The following is a 20,280-nucleotide window of genomic DNA, read 5'->3' on the forward strand; positions in this document are numbered from 1 at the left end:
GGCGAATTAGATATGAAAAGCATAAAAAATGGATTGAACCATATAACATTAATCATCTAGAAGTTATAATCTTAATCAACCACATCCAAAAGTTAGTCACATACAAAATATCGAGTCTCATGATTCATCAATCTTAAAGTTTCAAGCTTTCAAAATTTGATATATAACATTTATCATCGTTGATCACAAAAGTTGTAACTTGTACTTGTAACCATTACCATTACCAAGTAACTGAACGATAACAAAGGATATCTAACATGAAATGAAATGTTTCAACTTTCAACTTTCACGAAGCATCATATTCATAATTCATTACCAATGAGTTATAAAAGCCAACTTCAAACTTCAAACTTAAATTGTCATATATTGTTTACAAATAATACCATAATAAATATGAAAGAGTCAATAGTTATAAAAAGTACTACAAACTAGAAAAGACAAGTAAATCTATTATCTACTGCTTGACCCTCTTGCCATGAGAAATTTCTAATTTCTTGTTTGGGGCTCTATTTAGAGTCTCCTCCTGCATAGTCGAACGACCTTGGTGCTCCTGATTAAATACAAGTTCCATACCCTAGTGCCCTAGGTGCTCTTGATTTTGGGAGTCTCCCCCGCATAGAGGGCTTGGTGCTCTTGATTGAATACAAGTTCCATACCCTAGTATATGACAAAATCCAATGGAAACTTTGCAATCCCCCCAGTCCTAAAATCATGAAAAAATTATAAGTGAGATCTAAAATGCTACTTTCTGCATATGAAATCCAATGAGGTCGGAACCACTCTCAAACATCCTGAGACATTTTATGGTAATGTTAAAAATTTAATCCTTTATCTTTCATTTTCATCATTTTACTTTAAGAATTTAACATTACCATGAACTGCAATTTTAACCCTAGGGCCAAATTCTTGTTTCCAATGTTCAATAGCTCCCTCTATCACTCCTAAATTGGCAAGGAGTGAAAATGTTTTTAGGGAGCACGCTCCTGAAATTCGCTCTCGAATTTCGGGAGCGTGCTTTGGGAGAGGGTTCGAGGGGGGAGCTGCTCACCCACAATCTTGATCTTGATACAAGGTTTCTTCAAAGGTGATTTTTGTGTTCCTTCCTTCACCAAAGATTTGATACCATGCTGATATTTGAAATATTGACTAACACAATATTTTTGAAATACTGATACTTTTGATGTTGATCTTCTTTTAAATTAGTTCAATATATCATTTAGAAATTATACTTTAGAAATTCAACCATACGAGAATAGTAGAACAATAGAGATCACATGCACAAAAAGAAGACAATATTTACCATGGGAAAACCCACCAAGGGGAAAAATCGAACAACCTTTTCAATAGAGAAATTCATCTATTCAACAAGAGACACACCTAGACCTATGGTCAAATTTGGTCAACCCCTCCAAGTCAAACCTCCCTATCTGATCCAGAATTTCGGCCCCTGCAACGTTCGAAATTTTGGCCCCCCTACAATAGAACTGCCCATAAAAATTGTGAGCCTAAAGAAGAGACTATCCACATGTGCGAGCTTGAGAGAGAGAGAGATAGAGAGAGAGAGAGATCTAATTCGTCTTCTTTTTTGTCCTCCTTGTCCTTCTTGACCTTCGGTAGGATGCCCAAAAATTGTATTCACAAGAGAGTGCAAATTTTTGTGGTGGAAGAATGAGGTCGATCTGGCTTTACATAGTGATCTGCTAGGTCGAATGGGTGTGCCGTTTACCCTGGGCCGACTTGACTTGGAGGGAGGCCGACTTGACAAACTTGGAGCCAAGATTTTCAAATTTCAAAAGTCAAATTCTTTTCTTTAAAAGTCACAATGGGACTTTGACTCAAAAATATTATTTCTTTTGACTCTAGCATTTAAAATATGCTTTACAATAATTAATACAAATACATCAAGTGGCCAAATATACATTATGAAGGACGACCATAGTTACAAATTCAACTTTGGGCTCTTGAAAGGGATTCTTTGTGGTTCTAGCTTTTATCTGGCTGCTGGTTGTTAGATTTTAGTCTTATGAATTAGATATGCTTTTATAGTAGCTACATTTGCACTTCCATTGTGTACTTATTCTGATGTTCCTAGCAGTCCCATGACCTATTTATGGTCATTTGTTGGATGTTAATAAAATTATCTTATTTTAGTGTCTTATCTATAGTCAGGGATGGCGTAGAGAAATCTCTAACATAGGACCCCAAGGGCCAATGCATGTGCATATGGATATTGGTTCCTTAGTGTATAGGTTCGTTTTGGTTTGCCCCTCATTTGTTCTTTTCCTGTTGTAAAGACCGAAAACACAATTTCCTGATTTATATCATGAACCTGTAAACAGATTTCCTGAGATCTTAAAAAAATAAATTAATAGCACTGTTGAGGTACCTACCTGTGCCGTTGCGGTTGAAGATGCCTCCGGCTGCGCTGCTACAGTTTCCAGAAGACCAATTCCACCCAGCCGAACTGAGCAGGACCTGGCTGCTCAATCCAGTAAGCTTCTTAACAGAAGCCCACTGTCCCCCGTGCCCAGAACCTCAGAACTATCAAGCTCTTCTTGTGGCTGAATACCTCCTCCTTCAGAATTCTTCCCTCTCGTTTTTGTGTCCCCTTCCCAAATCCATGTCCCGTGGTTTTATTCTCGTGTTTGGCGGTGGCCGCCCTTCCATCTGCAGCCACCGCTCAACCTGTTGATGACACGCCCTGTCTTGTGTATCCCTCCCTTGTCTCATTTAATGTCGTGAATGAATATATTTTATGTTTTGAAAGCTTATGATATTTTATTAAATATTCTTGTAATATCTTATACATCGTATGTACCACATTAGGATTTAATATATATTAAACATTATAAACATTATTTTTAACATATCACCTTATTTTAGTATATATTTCTTTTAATATAACATTATAAACTTTATACCTCGATCCCCCTTTTTTTAATTAATTACTTATATATATATTTAACATTTAAAATATTAATTTATTAATATTTAACATTTATTTTATTAATTTATTAATATCATTTTATCAATAATCTGGAATATATAATATATTATAATGGTCGATACAATATGCTCCCCCTTCAGAAAACTTCGTCCCGAAGTTAGAGTTTTTATCTTTATTTGATTACTTATAATAGCAATTAGTACATCCTTCTTAGGTTTGTAAACCGAGGTTTAAAATTCTTATTTTAAGATAAGGAGACTATAAAATTAGTGTTTTAGGTTTATGATTTTAAAGGTCATGCCTTGCCTTATCCAGGTTCTCAAGCTATTCTAAAATCATCCTATCCTTCCTAATCTCTTCCGCTCCCATCCTATCCGTCCTCTACTGGAGTATGCCATGGCATCAGTCTTACTGACCTAACCATTCATAAACTCTAAGGTGACAACGTCGGTTATACCGACCTGATTCCCAGTAGGCATCCGGCAGTCATCATCACACGTCTAGGGGAGTGTGATTCGCACAGTCCTCCCATGACTCTAGGGTTCGGAGGATGAACGGTGGGCAACACCTCCACCCCTCCCAGTAGAATTAGGGTTAATACCCTATCATAGAATCTCTTTGAGCTTTAATTGTTCTGAGGTTCTGTCATCACGTGGTCATTCTGGTAACTGTTTATTATCTGCAATCATACACTTATCTATGCATTTGTAAAATGTGCATTAGCATATTCAAAATAACTTATGTATAATTCACATATGTCAACTACAGTAACATATTTTGCCATATTCTATTCATGTCGTTGACTTTCATTAAAATGTAATTACTCCTTGATTTCTATTCCATCGATCATATTGACATGTGTAAATAAAACAGATTTGTAATATCTTAATTCCTATCAGAAGTAAAATCATTTATTTGTCTTAAACTTTACTTTGACAACTATAATTTAGTAAGATCAATAACATATATCGTTTTAGTATCCATGTATCAGCAGAATTTAAACATATATTATGTCACAAAATTTCACGTTTATATATAATCATTCAAAATGGTTCTGAGTCTCTGAATTGCAGTGAAGTAAATATATACTAAACATAGTTTAAAGTTCTTCAAAATTGACATAGATTAGGGTATCTTTGACATATGTCCACTGTATCTTCCCAAGTAGCTGATCCAGGGCTATACTTGTCCCATTGGACCTTAACTTGGTCCACCAGGCGATTCCTGAGCTGTCGAACTCTACGTTCCAGTATACGTAATGGTTCGACCGATACGATTCCCTCGTCCAATACTTGCAATTCCTTCCATTGAAGGTTATGAGATTGATCAACTATATAATGTCTTAATACAGATACATGAAATACATTATGAATTCTATGCAGGTGAGGTGGCAGGGCAAGATGATAGGCCACAGGTCCAACTCTTTCCAGGACTTTAAATGGTCCAATAAATCAGGGTGACAACTTTGTCCATTTTCCGAATCGAATAGTACTTTTATTTGGTTTGATGCGGATGAAAACCTGATCTCCTACTTCATACCTCCTATCAGTTCTGTGAGCATCAACATAACTCTTTTGTCTATCCTGTGCTTCCTTTAATCGTTGTCTAATTTGTCTTACCTGCTCTTCCATTTCTTGGATTAATTCTGGTCCTATCATCTCTCGATTTTCTAACCTGTCCCAACTTAACGGTGTTCTGCAAGGTTTGCCGTATAATGCTTCGAATGGAGGCATTCCAATCGAACTGTGGTAACTGTTAATGTATGCGAATTCGACTAAGGGTAAGTACTTTTTCCAGTATGATTGCTGACCCATAACATACATTCTCAACATATCCTCAAGTACTTGATTTACCCTTTCTATTTGCCCATCAGTCTCAGGATGGTAAGTAGTGCTTAAATTTAGTTGAGTTCCTAAGGCTGATTGCATGCAAGTCCAGAATCTAGAAGTGAATCGCGAATCTCTATCAGATATAATCTTCTTAGGTACTCCATGAAATCTGATAACTTCATTTATGAATACTCGAGCTACATCAGCAACATGGTAAGTATCTTTTACGGGAATGAAATGGACGCTTTTTGTTAATTTATCCACTACTACCAAAATGGAATTGTGTCTTTGAGAAGTAAGAGGTAGCCCAGTGATAAAATCCATAGAAATGATCTCCCATTTAGACATAGGAATGCCGTGAGGTTGCAAGAGACCTGCTGGGTGACAATGATCTGCTTTTACTTGCTGACATTCCAAACATTTTGCAACAAATTGAGTGATATCACGTTTCATGCCTGACCAGAAGAAGAGTTTCTTGGTATCCGCATACATCTTCCCTACTCCAAGATGTGCACAATACACTCCTCTGTGGCCTTCCCTAAGGATAGTGTCTCGAAGATCCTTATTATCAGGAATATACATCCTCCCATGGAATCGTAAGATTCCATCATTTTCTAGTTCATATCCTTCAAATTTAGATTCTTTTGGCTTTTTACTCTGAAGACTAGATTTCACTTTTAAATACTAGCTATCTTTTATGAGATGTTCCAGTACTTGTTGTCTCAAGTCTACTTTAATAGGTGTGAGAGAAAATATCTGAGGTCTTCTGCTTAAAGCATCTGTTACTACATTTTCTTTTCCCTTAATGTATGATATTCCAAAGTCGTATTCACTTAGGAACTCACTCCATCACCTTTGTCTGGCATTTAAGTCTCTTTGGGTGAACAAATATTGTAGACTTTGATCGTCGCTTTTAAGTGTAAAACTTCGTCCCACTAGATAGTGTCTCCAAATATTTAAAGCTAGCACTACAACGGCTAATTCTAAATCGTGAGTAGCATAGAGTTCTTCATGAGGTTTTAACTTTCTGGAAGCATATGCTATCACTCCTCTATCCTGCATCAATACTGCACCCAACCCTTGCTTGGATGCATCAGTACATACCGTAAAATCTTTGTCCATATCTGGGACTCTTAGGATTCGTGCACTGGTGAGTAGTCTTTTGAGTTTAGAGAATGCTTTATTACATTCCTCAGTCCATTCATACTTAACACCTTTACGCTGAAGGGTTGTAATCGACTTTGCAATTTTGGAGAATCCCTCCACAAATCTTCGGTAGTAATTGGCTAAACCCATAAAGCTTCGTATCTCATGTGCATTTTTCGGTATTGGCCATTCGATGATCGCTTTTACCTTCTCAGGATCTACTGAAATCCCTTCACCTAATATGATATGACCTAAATAATGAATCTTTTCCTGAAAGAATGAACACTTGGATAGTTTTCCATACAACTGACGTTCTCTAAGGCAGGACAATACTATCCGTAAATGATCTTCATGCTCTTTCTTATTCTTGGAATAGATGAGAATATCATCTAAAAAGACTTGTACAAATTGATCAAGATATTCGCGGAAAACACTGTTTATAAGATTCATGAATACTGCTGGTGCATTTGTTAATCCAAATGGTACCACAGTGAATTCATAATGTCCAAAACGTGTCCGGAATGTAGTCTTAAAATATAGTTTTTAGAAATCCTTAGCTGATGATAGCCTAATCGAAGATCAATTTTTGAAAAGACAACAGCTCCTTTCATTTGATCAAAAAGATCATCGATTCGAGGCATAGGATATTGATTCTTTACTGTAGCTCGATTCAAGTCTCGTTTATCTATGCATAATCTTAAAGATCCATCTTTCTTCTTCACAAAAATTACAGGAGCGCCCCAAGGTGATATACTGGGTCGAATATGCCCTATATCCAGTGTTTCCTTCAATTGAATTTGCAATTCTTGAAGTTCTGGAGCTGTCATTCTATAAGGCGTTTTAGAGATTGGCTGGGTACCTGGTTTTAATTCAGTAGTGAGATCCAACTCTCTTACAGGAGGTAGTCCTGGTAGTTCTTTTGGAAATACATCCGGAAATTTGGCTAACACCGGATATTGTCCTAAGGATGGTCCTTTTTCTTTGCTTACTTCTTGAATTACATAAGCCTGACAACCTTTCTTTAAACAACGCTTCATTTTCATTGCTGATATATAGCGTAAAGATACCTTTCTCTTGATTCCTTGAATTTGGATTGCTTTTCCTTCATCATTTATACCTAGAATTCTTTTCCTATAACAGTCTACCCAAGTTTGATGAGCTGCTAGCCAATCCATACCTATGATAAGATCATAAGTTCCTGAGGCTGTGACATAAACTTTTAGTTTAGTCGTACAGACCCCTAAGTCAATTTTGCATTGACCCACACTTAAGCCCACGGATTGGAGTTCTCCTGAGGCATTTCCACCTGTTTGAAATCATTTTGTCTATGAGCTGCCAACCCACATTTGTTTAATGCATATGACGAAATGAAACTATCTGTGGCACCAGTATCAAATAAGATGTTGAGTTTTATACCATTGATAATACCTGAAGATTCCACTACAGTGGATTGATGCGCTGCTTGGTTGTTGCCGACTACTACATGAATTCTATGATTACCCTGATTGTTTGATATTGGTTCCCTTCTAGTCCTATGCAATATATTTGACGAAGCTTCTGGGCACTCGCATTGAAAATGCGGTCCTCCACATCCCCAACAATTAATCTGCGATGATCCTCTTGAATCAGGGCGTGAATTTCTAGATAAAGAGCTTCGTCCTCTCATGCTGATTCCTCTCGAATTTCTTCCTCTACCGCAGTTCCACGAGATGTCCATGGACTGGTGTTTGATGATTCCATGACTATAGTGTTTACTGCCATGGGAGCTCTTGTTCCTAAATTTCTTGGGGTAAATCTGTTACTGTAAGGTGGCCTCGAGCTACCTCCTCTAAAGAAATTTCGGGGAGTCCTTCCGGGAAATCCTGATTGTAAAGGTTTTGCTGGCCCTATATCTTTTTTGATTCCAAGGTGCTCTTCTACATAACGACCACATTCAACCACCTTAGTTACTGATGATGGTTTCCACATGCTTACCAAGGCTCTGATGCGAGGATTTAACCCAAATATGCAGCGTTCAACTTGACGTTCATCAAAATCTAAGTAGTGAATGTATTTTACAAGCTCCATAAACCTTATCTCGTACTCTTCCATTGTTTTATTACCCTGTACCAAAGTATGGAAGGCTCTGGCTTGTTGTTGTTGAAAGTATGGAGGTAAATACTTTGCACGGAATCTTTCCTCAAATAGTTCCCAAGGGACATTATCCGATGTAAGGTGCAACTGCTTTTCCAGATTCCCCCACCAAATCAAGGCACTTTCTTTTAATTGAAATACAACAATTTTTGCTTTTGCCGAAGAAGAATATTCTCTTAATCTAAAGCATCTGTTCGTTCCTTCTAACCATGCCTCAGCGCGTTCACCTGCTCGACCTCCTGAAAATTCTGGGAGTCTAATTTTCTGAAGCTCTCTAGAAATATCTTCGTTTGTTCTTTTGTGCTCAAAGTTCTTTGGTTCCACTGAACTGGTAGCTAAAGGTTGAAATTATTCTTTGGTCTTAGCCTTAGTTGATTCTTTTAATGTCTCCAATAAGGCTTCCAACGAGTTCATTATCATAGTCAACTCTGGTGCTGGAGCGATTGATGTTGATAATGGTCTTGGTGGTGACGATGGGGATGATGATGGCGACGGTGGCGGCATTAATGACGGTGATGCTGCCCGATCACGTCGTCGTCGCTCATATGTCTTTACTATTGTAATGTTTTCTGTGTACATAATAAAATTCTATAAAAAATTTGAGGTAGACAATCGAATTTAACATATATTTTTCTTTTTGCTATTTCACATTCATAAATGGGTATAGTTTTTTTTTGCTATTTTTATCTGCTAGGCAGATCTTACTAGTACCGAGGTCAAGGAGGGTGGTCTCGCGACCTCGTTGTCCTAATGCAGGGTATTCTATCCTAATATGAAATAATGCAAAAGGGTATGGCTATTAACGCCTAGGGTGGATCATCCAAAAGTAATGACTAAGTAACACTCGCAAAATTAAATATTTTAAATATTAATTATCTCGTTATAATGAACAACATCAACATGCATACCACTGGAATATCAATTATAACGTTTTGTTTTGTTTTGTTTTGTTTTTTTTTAAATATAAGGATCAGATTTTTAATAGAACCAAGTAAGTTAAGTTGTACTAATTTAAACAAAATACCGTATTTATTTACCTAATTATATATATATATATATATATATTTTTTTTTTTAACAGAGTATTTACATTATTTTATACTTCTTATCAAATTTTGATTTATATTTAATTAAACGATATCATTTACTTTGAACTAGTCAAAATTTTATTCAATTTATATAAAACCAATTTACATTTCTTATTGTATATTAAATTATTTTACCTAAGATCAGAGAGCCATATGGGATTCACTTGGTAGTGCATGGGTCCTCTACTTGAGCCTAGGGATCTGATGTATCATATCATGGACCCATCGATATACACAAGGCTCATAAGAGCACATGTTTAAAAAAAAATAAAAATAAAACACCGTCAATGCCGAAACGTGTGGGCTCTATCCGCACAGGTTCAATCCACGCAAGGAGTGTTTGTAATCCTAACACGTTTCCCAGCCACATTCGAAAACATTAAAAATGGATCCTTGTGTCACATGCTACACAGTATTTACTCTATCCACCCCCCACGTAGCCTTGATGCTGCCACCAAGACGGAAGGGCGAAGATTCGTGGACTGTGGAGAAGTTAGACCGAAGGTTCTTAGTTCGATTTATACCCGGAAATTCAACCAACTGTTCCTAGGTTCCGCACGTTCCACTTATTATAAATTCAGGTTATGGAAATGAATTTCTATGCGATTGCTCGAGGTAGCTCACAGCGCAGGAAAGATGGATCTTGTCCGACAGTTCTAGTCACGGCCGCTGTTGGGGAAAACTGTGTAGTAAACACGTTTTATCAATGTCTGTCAGTTCTGAATGCAGCTCCAAGTCATCTAAGAAGAGTTGTTAGCCATTTTATCATCATCTTTGTGCATCCATTCTTGTGATAACACATCTCTGAGTCAGCGAGTTGATTTGAGGACAAGGCCTGGAAGAGCGGGCTATTCTGGGCATCTTTTTCTTCTGAATGCATCTCCAAGTCCTCACAGAGGCAGCCGCATTGCTTAAGTGCAGTTCTGGGTGGTGTTTTGGCTTGTTTTTTTTTTATAGTATCCTTTTTCTACAGGTCAGCCGCAGCTAGGAGGAGCACCTACAGTTAGGCCGCAGGCCTAAAGTGACCTGTTCAGGAGGTCGAGGAGCAGCAGTAGGCCGCAGGTCAGGTATTGAGTGAACAGGGGGCTGTAGGGCAGCGTTTTGAGGCCTAGAAGGTGGCCCGAACGGCAGCAAAGGAGAGAGAACAGGTTTGGGAGAAGGCCGCACTGATTGGGAGGTCTGGAAGTGGAGAAAAGAGGACTGTAGCAGGTTGCTAGCAAGCCCTAACCAGTGACCAGAATTGTAGAGAAAAGTACCAGCCCTTGAGTTTGCAGAGGTATGAATTCGTGTAGTTTTGGATGCTAGCTTAATGGTAGTGCGTGGTCGGACAGAGATTGGCATCTTGACGATTGCTGGAGGGCAGTGTGAAAGTACCCAAGCTGGAGCCCTACGTGAAGCACTTTGATGTTGATAGGGAGATTTACAGAGACGCCGATGCCATATATATATATATATCTTTTTTTTTTTTAAACACAACGTCTTTATTATGTATGAAGGTCTGGCTAATTTTTGATTTTTCCAATACAAATTTAAATGTACAATTGTTAACAGCTGTAGGATTTCTTTTCTTGGTAAGATGCAGCAGCCATCGGTCTAAGCACTGAAACAATCCTTTGTTTGTTCAGTCAACCTAGTCCAATGAGATTTTGAATTATGCAATGTTTTTAAAACTGTTATTTTGCTAAGACAATTTTTATTTTATTTTACAGCTATATACTTGCCAGATAGATAATTTTTGAGGAACTGTTCTTCAATTTTGATTCTGGACCTCCTAATGCTTTGTATTTTTAGAGGACTAACTTACATTTTATAATTCGAATACAGGCAGGATAGGGCAGTGAAGAATTTACAGACAGTATTCAAGTGAAAATTCAGGAAAACGCAGGTGGGTGTAAGGCCTGTAAGGTCAAAGGGTTTCAACCTGCCTCTGATACCAAATGTAAAGACCAAAAACACAATTTCCTGATTTATATCATGAACCTGTAAACAGATTCCTTGAGATCTTAAAAAAATAAATTAATAGCACCGCTGAGGTACCTACCAGTGCCGCTGCAGTTGAAGATGCCTCTGGCTGCGCTGCGACAGTTTCCAGAAGACCAATTCCACCCAGCCGAACTGAGCAGGATCTAGCTGCTCAATCTAGTAAGCTTCTTAACAGAAGCCCACTGTCCCCCATGCCCAGAACCTCAGAACTATCAAGTTCTTCCTGTGGCTGATTACCTCCTCCTTCAGAATTCTTCCCTCTCGTTTTTGTGTCCCCTTCCCAAATCCATGTCCCGTGCTTTTATTCTCGTGTTTGGCGGTGGCCGCCCTTCCATCTGCAGCCACCGCTCAACCTGTTGATGACACGCCCTGCCTTACGTATCCCTCCCTTGTCTCATTTAATGTCGTGAATGAATATATTTTATGTTTGGAAACCTTATGATATTTTATTAAATATTCTTGTAATATCTTATACATCGTATGTACCACATTAGGATTTAATATATATCAAACATTATAAACATTATTTTTAACATATCACCTTGTTTTAGTATATATTTGTTTTAATATAACATTATAAAGTTTATACTTGGATCCCCCTTTTTTTTTAATTAATTACTTATATATATTTTAACATTTAAAATATTAATTTATTAATATTTAACATTTGTTTTATTAATTTATTAATATCATTTTATCAATAATCTGGAATATATATATATATATGTGTGTGTGTGTGTGTGTGTGTGTGTCGTTACACCTGTGATAGAAGCTGCTTTGTGTGTTAAGTTTTGGGCTTCTATAAGAAAATGATGGAGAAATTCTTGCCCTATTTCTCTTGTTGGTTTCAAGTTGTATGTATTTTTGTTGAAAGCTTTTTGTCATCTGATGCAGAAAGATTGTTGGAAATTTTTTAATTTCTACTAGGTCCCTTTCCCATATCACTATGTACATTTGTCAATAATTTCAATGCAAAGTTCGACATGGAGGTCTTACTCTGGATGTTTGTGGAAACTAACTAGCTTGGTAAATTATTCAACGACACACTAGTTGATACTTACATCAATTGCTCAGAACATGCATGGTTTTTCTAATTTTACAGCCATGTTACTCAATGTTATCATCTATACGGATTCCGGAAATTAATGCAAAAAAATATTTTTTCTTCTCAAAGCAATTTGGCCTGTCAAATATTTGGTGTTTAATTTATCTAAAATGTTTTGTCTTATATGCCAGGGTGATACGGATATCTCCATTTGCAAATAGACTGTCATCTGAAGTCCCGCCCAATATTCAGCGCCTCCGATGTTTGGCTAATTACGAAGCATTAAAATTTTCTGTGCCCATTACTTCACTTGCAGAAAAGCTAGTAAAACGCATGATTGGGGCAAGCTCCAGAAGTAATGGAAAGTATATTGCAGTTCATCTTCGATTTGAAGAGGTTCTTGTTTTGTCGTTGTTATGATTTGATCTTTTTTAATTGGATCTTGAACTTTCCTACTCCAGATTCCAGAAAGTCTGCTAGGTTTGACATTTTTTTCTTATTGTGAAGTTGTAATTTTGAATATAATACTGTTTGTTGTATAATCTGTAGGACATGGTAGCTTTCTCATGCTGTGTTTATGATGGAGGTGAGGCAGAAAAACTTGAAATGGATGTTGCACGTGAAAGAGGTTGGAGGGGAAAATTCAATAGAAAGGGCAGGATCATTAGGCCTGGCATGATCAGGAAGGATGGGAAATGCCCTCTCACTCCCTTAGAGGTATTTATCTGTAATTTATACTATTTATCTTTTGTGTGCAGTAGGAACTAACACTGGAAATAATTATCACATCAAAACTCTTTCTGAAATTAAAGAAATGTTCCATCAGATAGAAATAATTACAGTTGGTATTGCAAATATCTGTGGCACTAGCTACAGCCTAACCAAACTTCAGAGCTTACAAATCTTATGCTCCTGATTGTGAACATAAGCAAGCCATTTGAGAAAGGCTCAGGCCCAATAAAGAAACAAGCTGTCCCAGCCTAACCAAACTTCAGAGCTTACAAATCTTATGCTCCTGATTGTGAACATAAGCAAGCCATTTGTGAAAGGCTCAGGCCCAATAAAGAAACAAGCTGTCCCAAAGCATGATATCATTTAGATGTCTTTATCCATATAAAACTAAATGGGTGTGAAAGCCCAACACTATAACCTTCAAACAAGAGATGTCATCGATGGACTAGTTGTTTTACCTGAACCATTCTGGAGCAGGACCAGGCTTTTCCCTATCACAATTAGAATTATCTTGTTTACAGCCATCCTCTCTATAGGGAGGGATGCCAAGTTCACCATGATCACTTTTCATTGGCCATTTTATGTCTAGCCTTCTGAAACAGAAAACTAAAGATCTTTTGGTGAATCTTGCCCCTGTGGCTCTGCTTTTGGTGTCTGCTACTCGTGCTTCTATTCCTGTGCTGACAAGCCTTTATTTTATAATTTTACTGTCATAGCAAAAAGCTGAAGTTCAATGACTAATTATCTCCACGCAACAGAATTTCCAATTGAACTTTCTCTATACTTTTTTCTACATCACACAAGTGACAATTGAATAACACAATGATCTGCCTTTGGTTAATCATCATACATTGTGGCAAACCAAAACCAAAGGCTACATATGCATGGGAATATCAGGGAATTCAATTCAAAATTGGTACGATAAAGATAACATCTTTGACATACACGCTATTTTTCCATTGGCTATTTACTAAGGGATGATCCCTGCAAGCCCATGGCTTCTTGAGAAGAAATTGACAACTCATTTTGAGGTTTTCTTGCTAAACTATTTAGAAACATAACCAGTAGAGATTATCTTGCTGTTCAGATGCCAATTTTTCCCAAAATTGATGACTTGATAATAGTGTGACAGCGAGGACCCAGCTAAACAAATGAGTGAGATTCTATATGCAACCGAATGAATAATATAGTAAGAGAGGATCAATAAAAATGTTTGGGAAGTAGGCGACATCTTGGTAGATATTCCTTGTTGATGCCACCATCATTGGAACCATCTCCAACATCATTGGTCACACAGAGTGAGGATGGCCCTTGGTAAATTGAGGGTTTGTTCACATCAATTGCAGGCTGAGGCAGAGAACCAATATCATTGTGGTAATAGGGTCTGTTGTCTTTACTAAGGGGACTCCCTATATACCTTCTGCCTCTATCCAGATCAGAGACGCTTACCCCTCTTCCTCCAAGAAACTGTGACCTTTAGATGTCGAGCTTCGCAAGAGACCCCTAGGGCAAAACCTGGGGATGCCAAGTTGCTCACCTCCTTCTTTTCACCCATCCAGGATGTTGGGGCAACTATGTACCCTTTAGATGCTGCCATTCCACACATAGACAAAGACATTAGTGAGATGTGTTGAGAAATCGATACTAGTAGGATTTAGGGTTTGATTCCTCTTTTTTGATAATTACTTGTGAACTATGTTGGCCTCTTTTACTTCTTAATTAGTTTATCTTTCATCAAGAAATTACCAAATTATGTTTATGAAGATCACAAGAACAAGAGACACAAGATGTAGGCACACAACCAAGGAAATACCCCTATAAGGGGAAAACCCAGTCAATAACTCTTCGTTCAATACATTAATTCCAAGATGAGACACTTCCAGACTTCTTAGACCTAGATAAAGACCTCCTCAAACCACCAAGTCAGCCCTTCCTTGAAACATATGATCTTCACAAAATACTCCAAGTGACAGCTCCCCAACAACAACTTCAGTTCAAAATTTCAGCCTCCTAGCAGCAAAATTTCGACCCCATCAATAGAATTTCAGACCCGCAGTAAACATAAATTTTCAGCCCCAACAACTGCCAAAAAAACTTTGCACGTGTGAGAGATAGATAGCCCAAAAATTTCGATTTAGGTCTTCCCAACAACTTTGTCCTCTTCTAGCTACTTTGCACGTGTGAGAGCTAGATAGCCCAGAAACTTTGATTTAGGTCTTCCCAACAACTTTGTCCTCTTCCAGCGACTTCACACTCTTTTTCTACTTCTCTTGCTTGAAGATCGAACTTGTTGAGTGAATGTGACAAATAGGTCGAATTGCCTCTCCTTATATAGCCTTTTTGTTGGGTCGAATTTCCCTCATGTAGGCCGACTTCTTGGGGACAGGGCCGACTTGGTGTGGAGGTGACAAATTACCTTTTTGACTCAAAAAAATTCTTTTTACATCATACAAAAGCCCAAGAAGGGTTTAATAAAAATGACAATGACTCTAATGGCTCAAGACAAAACCTAGAAGTTTTCAATGGAGGCTTTGACCTAGAAAACATTTACCCAAGAATGGAACCCATGCTTTAATAAGTTATTTTCTTTAATAATAATTTTTCTTTTTGACAAGTACAATTATGAAGACCGAAGCTAGTTACATTCTTCAACAAGATGGTGTTCTTCCTACAGTGCTACTATTAGAGTACACCAATGTCCTCTCTTTCATTCTAGGCAACATGGATCTGCTTCTATCCAAAATCAAGGACCATTGAGTTCCCTTTGCCAACATCTTGGGAGAGGGAGAGTCATCCATTACAAGATTCATTTCTACTTTCTTAGGTTTGTCAAGGTTGAATATTACGAGAGTTTCTATGGGAGGTGTTAACCCCCACTAGTGGGTGACCCTTAAAGGAGAAAATTTTCTCCTAGATTTGTCTTCAATCAACAGCCAACAACCCCTTGTAGCCACTTGATAGCTCGATGTGCTACTATTGTCTATTGCCTGAGCCAATCATTATGTACCCTCTCTCATCTCTCATGATCATATGTTTGAAGGTGGGCCTTCCAACCCCGGAGGTATGATTTTTTGTTATGTAATTATGTGTTTATGCTTGCTTTTCTTGGGTACATTTGGGCATGGATTAGTTGGGCGATTTGACAGAAAGAATGGGCTTCGACTTGTACTCTTGTTCCCTTATCTCATCTTGGGAGTTAATCTTGGATCCTAGTCCTGTGGGATCTTCCCTATGAGCTATTAGCTTTAGGAGTGGAACTACATGGGAATGTTGATTTCTGGTAGCATCGGATGTGCTCTAAGTCTCAAAATTGGCAGGGAGGCTTAGACACATGCATTCTCCAATACCCAGAAATCGTTTTGCAAAATTCCACCCGGAGACAATTTTATTAAAATAATTAATTATTTTTAATGGGACCCTAAGTGTGAGCTTAGGAAATTAAAATATTTAATGGTTATTAATCTAAACCATGGGTGTAACTTCTAGAAGAAGACGAGGATCAAGCCAAAATGATCTAAGCCATTGATTAGAAGTTAATCTGGGCCAGTGGTTGTCCAATAGAAAGATATAAGAAGAGGCTTGAGGGGCACTTGGAGAACATACAGAGGGGAGATCAGAAGTTCGATTTTTTGAAATAGAGTAGTTGCTGGAGATATTTTTGATAGTGATCTTTTGCAGTGAGGGGCAGGGGTAGTATCTAAAGGGAGATCTTTCCCAGTCGGAGAATACTCAACAGAGAAGGAAAAAAGAGATCCAATAGTGGCAGCGAAAAGCTAGAGAGGCTGATGCAAGGCCACGCAGAGGTAATGCAAAAGCCAAGAGGGAATCTGAAAATCAGTTGAAGGAATAAATTGCAGAAGCCGGAAGTCGAGGTGTGAGTCTGGGAGGTGAAAATCGAATTTCCTGAGCAGCAAATTGATCAGTTGAAGGGGTGATGCTGTCCCCAGAGGGTGTGACGCTGGGATGACGCAGTGACTACCCAGAGGAAGCCATGTGCAACTCATTTAGTGGCTAGATTAGCCAAGATTTCCAATGATAGTGTGAGGTAACCTCACTTATCTTTCTGTCAGTGATATTCTTTGTAACTGGATTGCCAGGAAGGCATCCAGAGATTGTATTTAGAAATTACTACTGCTTAATAATAAACCCTCAACTGCTGCACCGGTTTTCCCGCATTGGGTTTTTCCGGGGACATTTGTCCAAAAATAATTGTGTAGATGTGTTGTGTTTCTTTCTTGTTTCTGTATTTTATTTAAATGGTGAAGGTTGCAGTGTATTCGTTTCAGTGTTTACTATAGGAAACAGTAAATAATTTGGTTCAGTAATTAACAAATAGGAGAAACATAATCAGTTGTTGTAGTAGGAATTTGGGCATCTAAATTTTCACAGGGAAACCCTGATTTTGGTTGCCTGGTCCCACTTCCCGACACCATATATCTCATTCCCCTTTGCTCATTACAAGCCCTTTTCACAAATGCCCCATTTGGGTCCACATTTGTTCATTGGGTCCACAAGGTGTTAGCCTCCTCTTCCCCTTGTCACACCTTGCGTCAAACCTAGAACGTTGCCCCAGAAGTTGATGTAGCTAAAAAGAAAGATAAAAGCATAATATGGCCACATACAATAGTAAATGTACCAAAAAATCCAAAAGATGGTTGGGACAAAAGAATTTAGCACGTGGACAAAATCCAAACATGAGCTCTACCCCTTATCATTACGACCATCACCTTGGTTCCTAGGGCTCATATGAGTGCCCCTTGCATCATTAAGGAACCCATGATTGTCCCAACCCTTGGTGGGAGGTGAATTGCCCAACCTCAAGGGGGTATTCACTATTATATTTTACACATCGTGCTCTCAACCCTTTGAGCCTCAAGTAGTAAAATGAAGAAAAATCAATAAAAGGAAAAAGACATATAAATAAGGGTTTAAAAACAAAGGCCGCAGTAACTCATGTACCACGATTGCTCCCTCCTACATTCATACACCCAAGGTGCGGGTCTCCTTTATCATAGTTACCCTTGTACCATGGCATGTGGCGTGGAGCCTTCCCTCTTGCCCCACTCCGTTCCACCATTATTTCACATGACGCTTGCCATTTGGTGGATGTACCATGGACCTGTCTCTCCCATAGAGGTTGAAACCACTTAATAAGGTCCTTTGTTGACCTCTCTTGTTGAGAAAGGTGATATTTGTACTTTCTAAAGCCCATTTGGAAGGGCATGCCCCTATGAAGTGTCCACTCGAGGGTAAGATCTAGCTTCTACAATTTTTTGTAGGACCAACAATTGAAAATTTTGCAGAAATTGAAGATCTAAAGCAATTTTTTTTTTTTTGGCAAGGGTTTCAAGTTTTTCACGGCCCCTAGGCCTAGCGTGGCCCCTTCTAGCCTCAACGTCAGCCTCTTAGCCCCCAACGTCATCCTTTTCTAGCCTTCAGAGGCTAGCCGTAGGCCCCTAGAGTCCTCAAACTGCCCTCTTTCCGTTGGCTGTGGGATTTCAAGGCCAATTTAGGCTTGGGCATAAGCCTCTAAGGCTTCTACCTCCCTCCCTGCACCTAGACGGAAGCCTTTTAGGCTTGCCATGTGCCCATTAAGACCTTTAAGGCCTGGCCGCAGGCAATTTTAGGCCTTCTCCTGCCTTCGGCCCCCTCTCTTATCCCTTTGCTCAACCTCCTAGCCCTTCGCTCTCCCTTCCCTTGTTCCTCGAGCCTCCTATCTTGCCCTTTTCTGCCACTGCATCGTCCTCTTGCGCCTCTAGACCCTAGCCGCATGCCTATTTAGGCCTTTTCCCCCATCTCTTGCCCTATTGCTAGCCATTTCCTTGGCCCTAGTTTGCCCTCATTCATTTTCTGGTTGATGATTTGATTTCTGGGCTGAATATTGGTGGGTTTTGCAGGAGAAATTGGCTCAAATTTTGATTTTTGTAGGTGTTCCAGCCCTTGGAAAATTTTGAGCAAGTTTGGCAAGCTCTTTCTAGGCCTAAGGCATATGGTTTGACCTCTAACCCTTGTCCTCCCATCTCTGATTTACTACAGCAGTCACAGTTACTTCATAACAATGGCAAAATCTCATTTAATTGGCTCAAAACAAGTTAATAAATTTTCTAACATACTAAGGAGTCAATTGCTTAAGTTGGGCATTCATCATTAGGCTTGTTTCATGTTTTATTGCTGACTGTAAGAAGAGTAATCAGATCTGATATATTACTGATAAACACATTTAAGAGGCATAAAATTGATTGGTAAGATATCTAGCATACTGTCAAGTCATCTAAGCAACTTGGGCATTAATTTTTTGGCATAAATCTTCAAGTTTTCATGACTGATATCTCTGCATAACAAGTGTGATCAGATCTGATATCATACTGAAAAATACATCATAAGAAGGTTGGTTAGCTTATATATTTGTTTGGCAAGTCACTGGGTGTCTCATTGCCCATATTTAGTTCATACATGCTTGTCATTTTTGGATCTAGAGTAATTTACTTGCTGCTGTCCTAAAGGCCCAATAATTTCTCATTTGAATGAGATTGGGACATAAGTGACTTAAGAAGTTTCCTTGCTCATACTCCATTGATAATAATTGTTCCTTGTTTCATGGTTTCATGTGCTATGAGGTTGCTAGCATTGATATTTGGAATCTAGCATTGTGTTCCTTGTGAGTTTCATAAGTATCAAAGTTCATATCTTTACAAGCTCACTCTCTCTAAAGAACATTGATCTAAATAATCTTGTTGCCTCTTTAAGTAATCATCGTTGAATATTGGTGTTGGAAATAATACTGAGAGGGGGGGTGAATCAGTATTATCAGATTAATCAAACTTTTCAAATGCCCAAAACATATACGCTACTTCAGTTAAGTGAACCAGCGTGTACACGCTACTGTGACGAAGTAAAACAGCGTATAAGCAGAAAACTCACAATTTAGTTGGCTTATTCTTCAATTAAGTGCATCAGGACATTATTCATCATATTAACAGTAAACATGTGCAGTATAACAGAACAGATAAAAAGCCACACACATGAACACCAAGATATAAGGTGGAAACCCAATGTGGGTGAAAACCACCTGCTGCAAGTTGTCTCTATCTTTCTTAATATGAAACTTCAGTTTACAATCTTTTGTACTGGTGCAGCCTTATACCAGTACGCAGACTACAACCTGCAGAAGGCTTCAACCTTCTCTCGTTCTCCAAACTTCCTTGGAAGGGAGCTCCAACCCCCTTTTTCTTTTGTACTAGCCAAGATACTAGTACGTAGGTGCTGACCTACAATCTTCCTTCTTCCAGGTATCACTTTTCATACATTTTCAGACTTGGATATTCCTGAAGCACAACATTACAATCTGAAGACCACAATTCATTCAATTTTCACAACA

At 38.4% G+C, this 20,280-nt stretch overlaps 1 protein-coding gene across 1 annotated transcript in view; it reads left to right on the forward strand.

The window, feature by feature from the left end:
- LOC149180510 (protein ESMERALDA 1-like) overlaps positions 1 to 20,280 on the forward strand; it is a 328,252-nt gene that overhangs the window by 167,286 nt on the left and 140,686 nt on the right. Inside the window, exons 5-6 of the mRNA XM_089416147.1 lie at positions 12,362 to 12,566; positions 12,720 to 12,887. Of these exons, the coding sequence (XP_089272273.1) occupies positions 12,362 to 12,566; positions 12,720 to 12,887 (373 nt within the window). The remainder of the gene's footprint in view (positions 1 to 12,361; positions 12,567 to 12,719; positions 12,888 to 20,280) is intronic.

The sequence above is a fragment of the Pinus tabuliformis genome, chromosome 3_2 (assembly GCF_031772625.1).
Source record: "Pinus tabuliformis cultivar Carrire ecotype Pingquan chromosome 3_2, CPIR1, whole genome shotgun sequence".
Taxonomy (NCBI): domain Eukaryota; kingdom Viridiplantae; phylum Streptophyta; class Pinopsida; order Pinales; family Pinaceae; genus Pinus; species Pinus tabuliformis.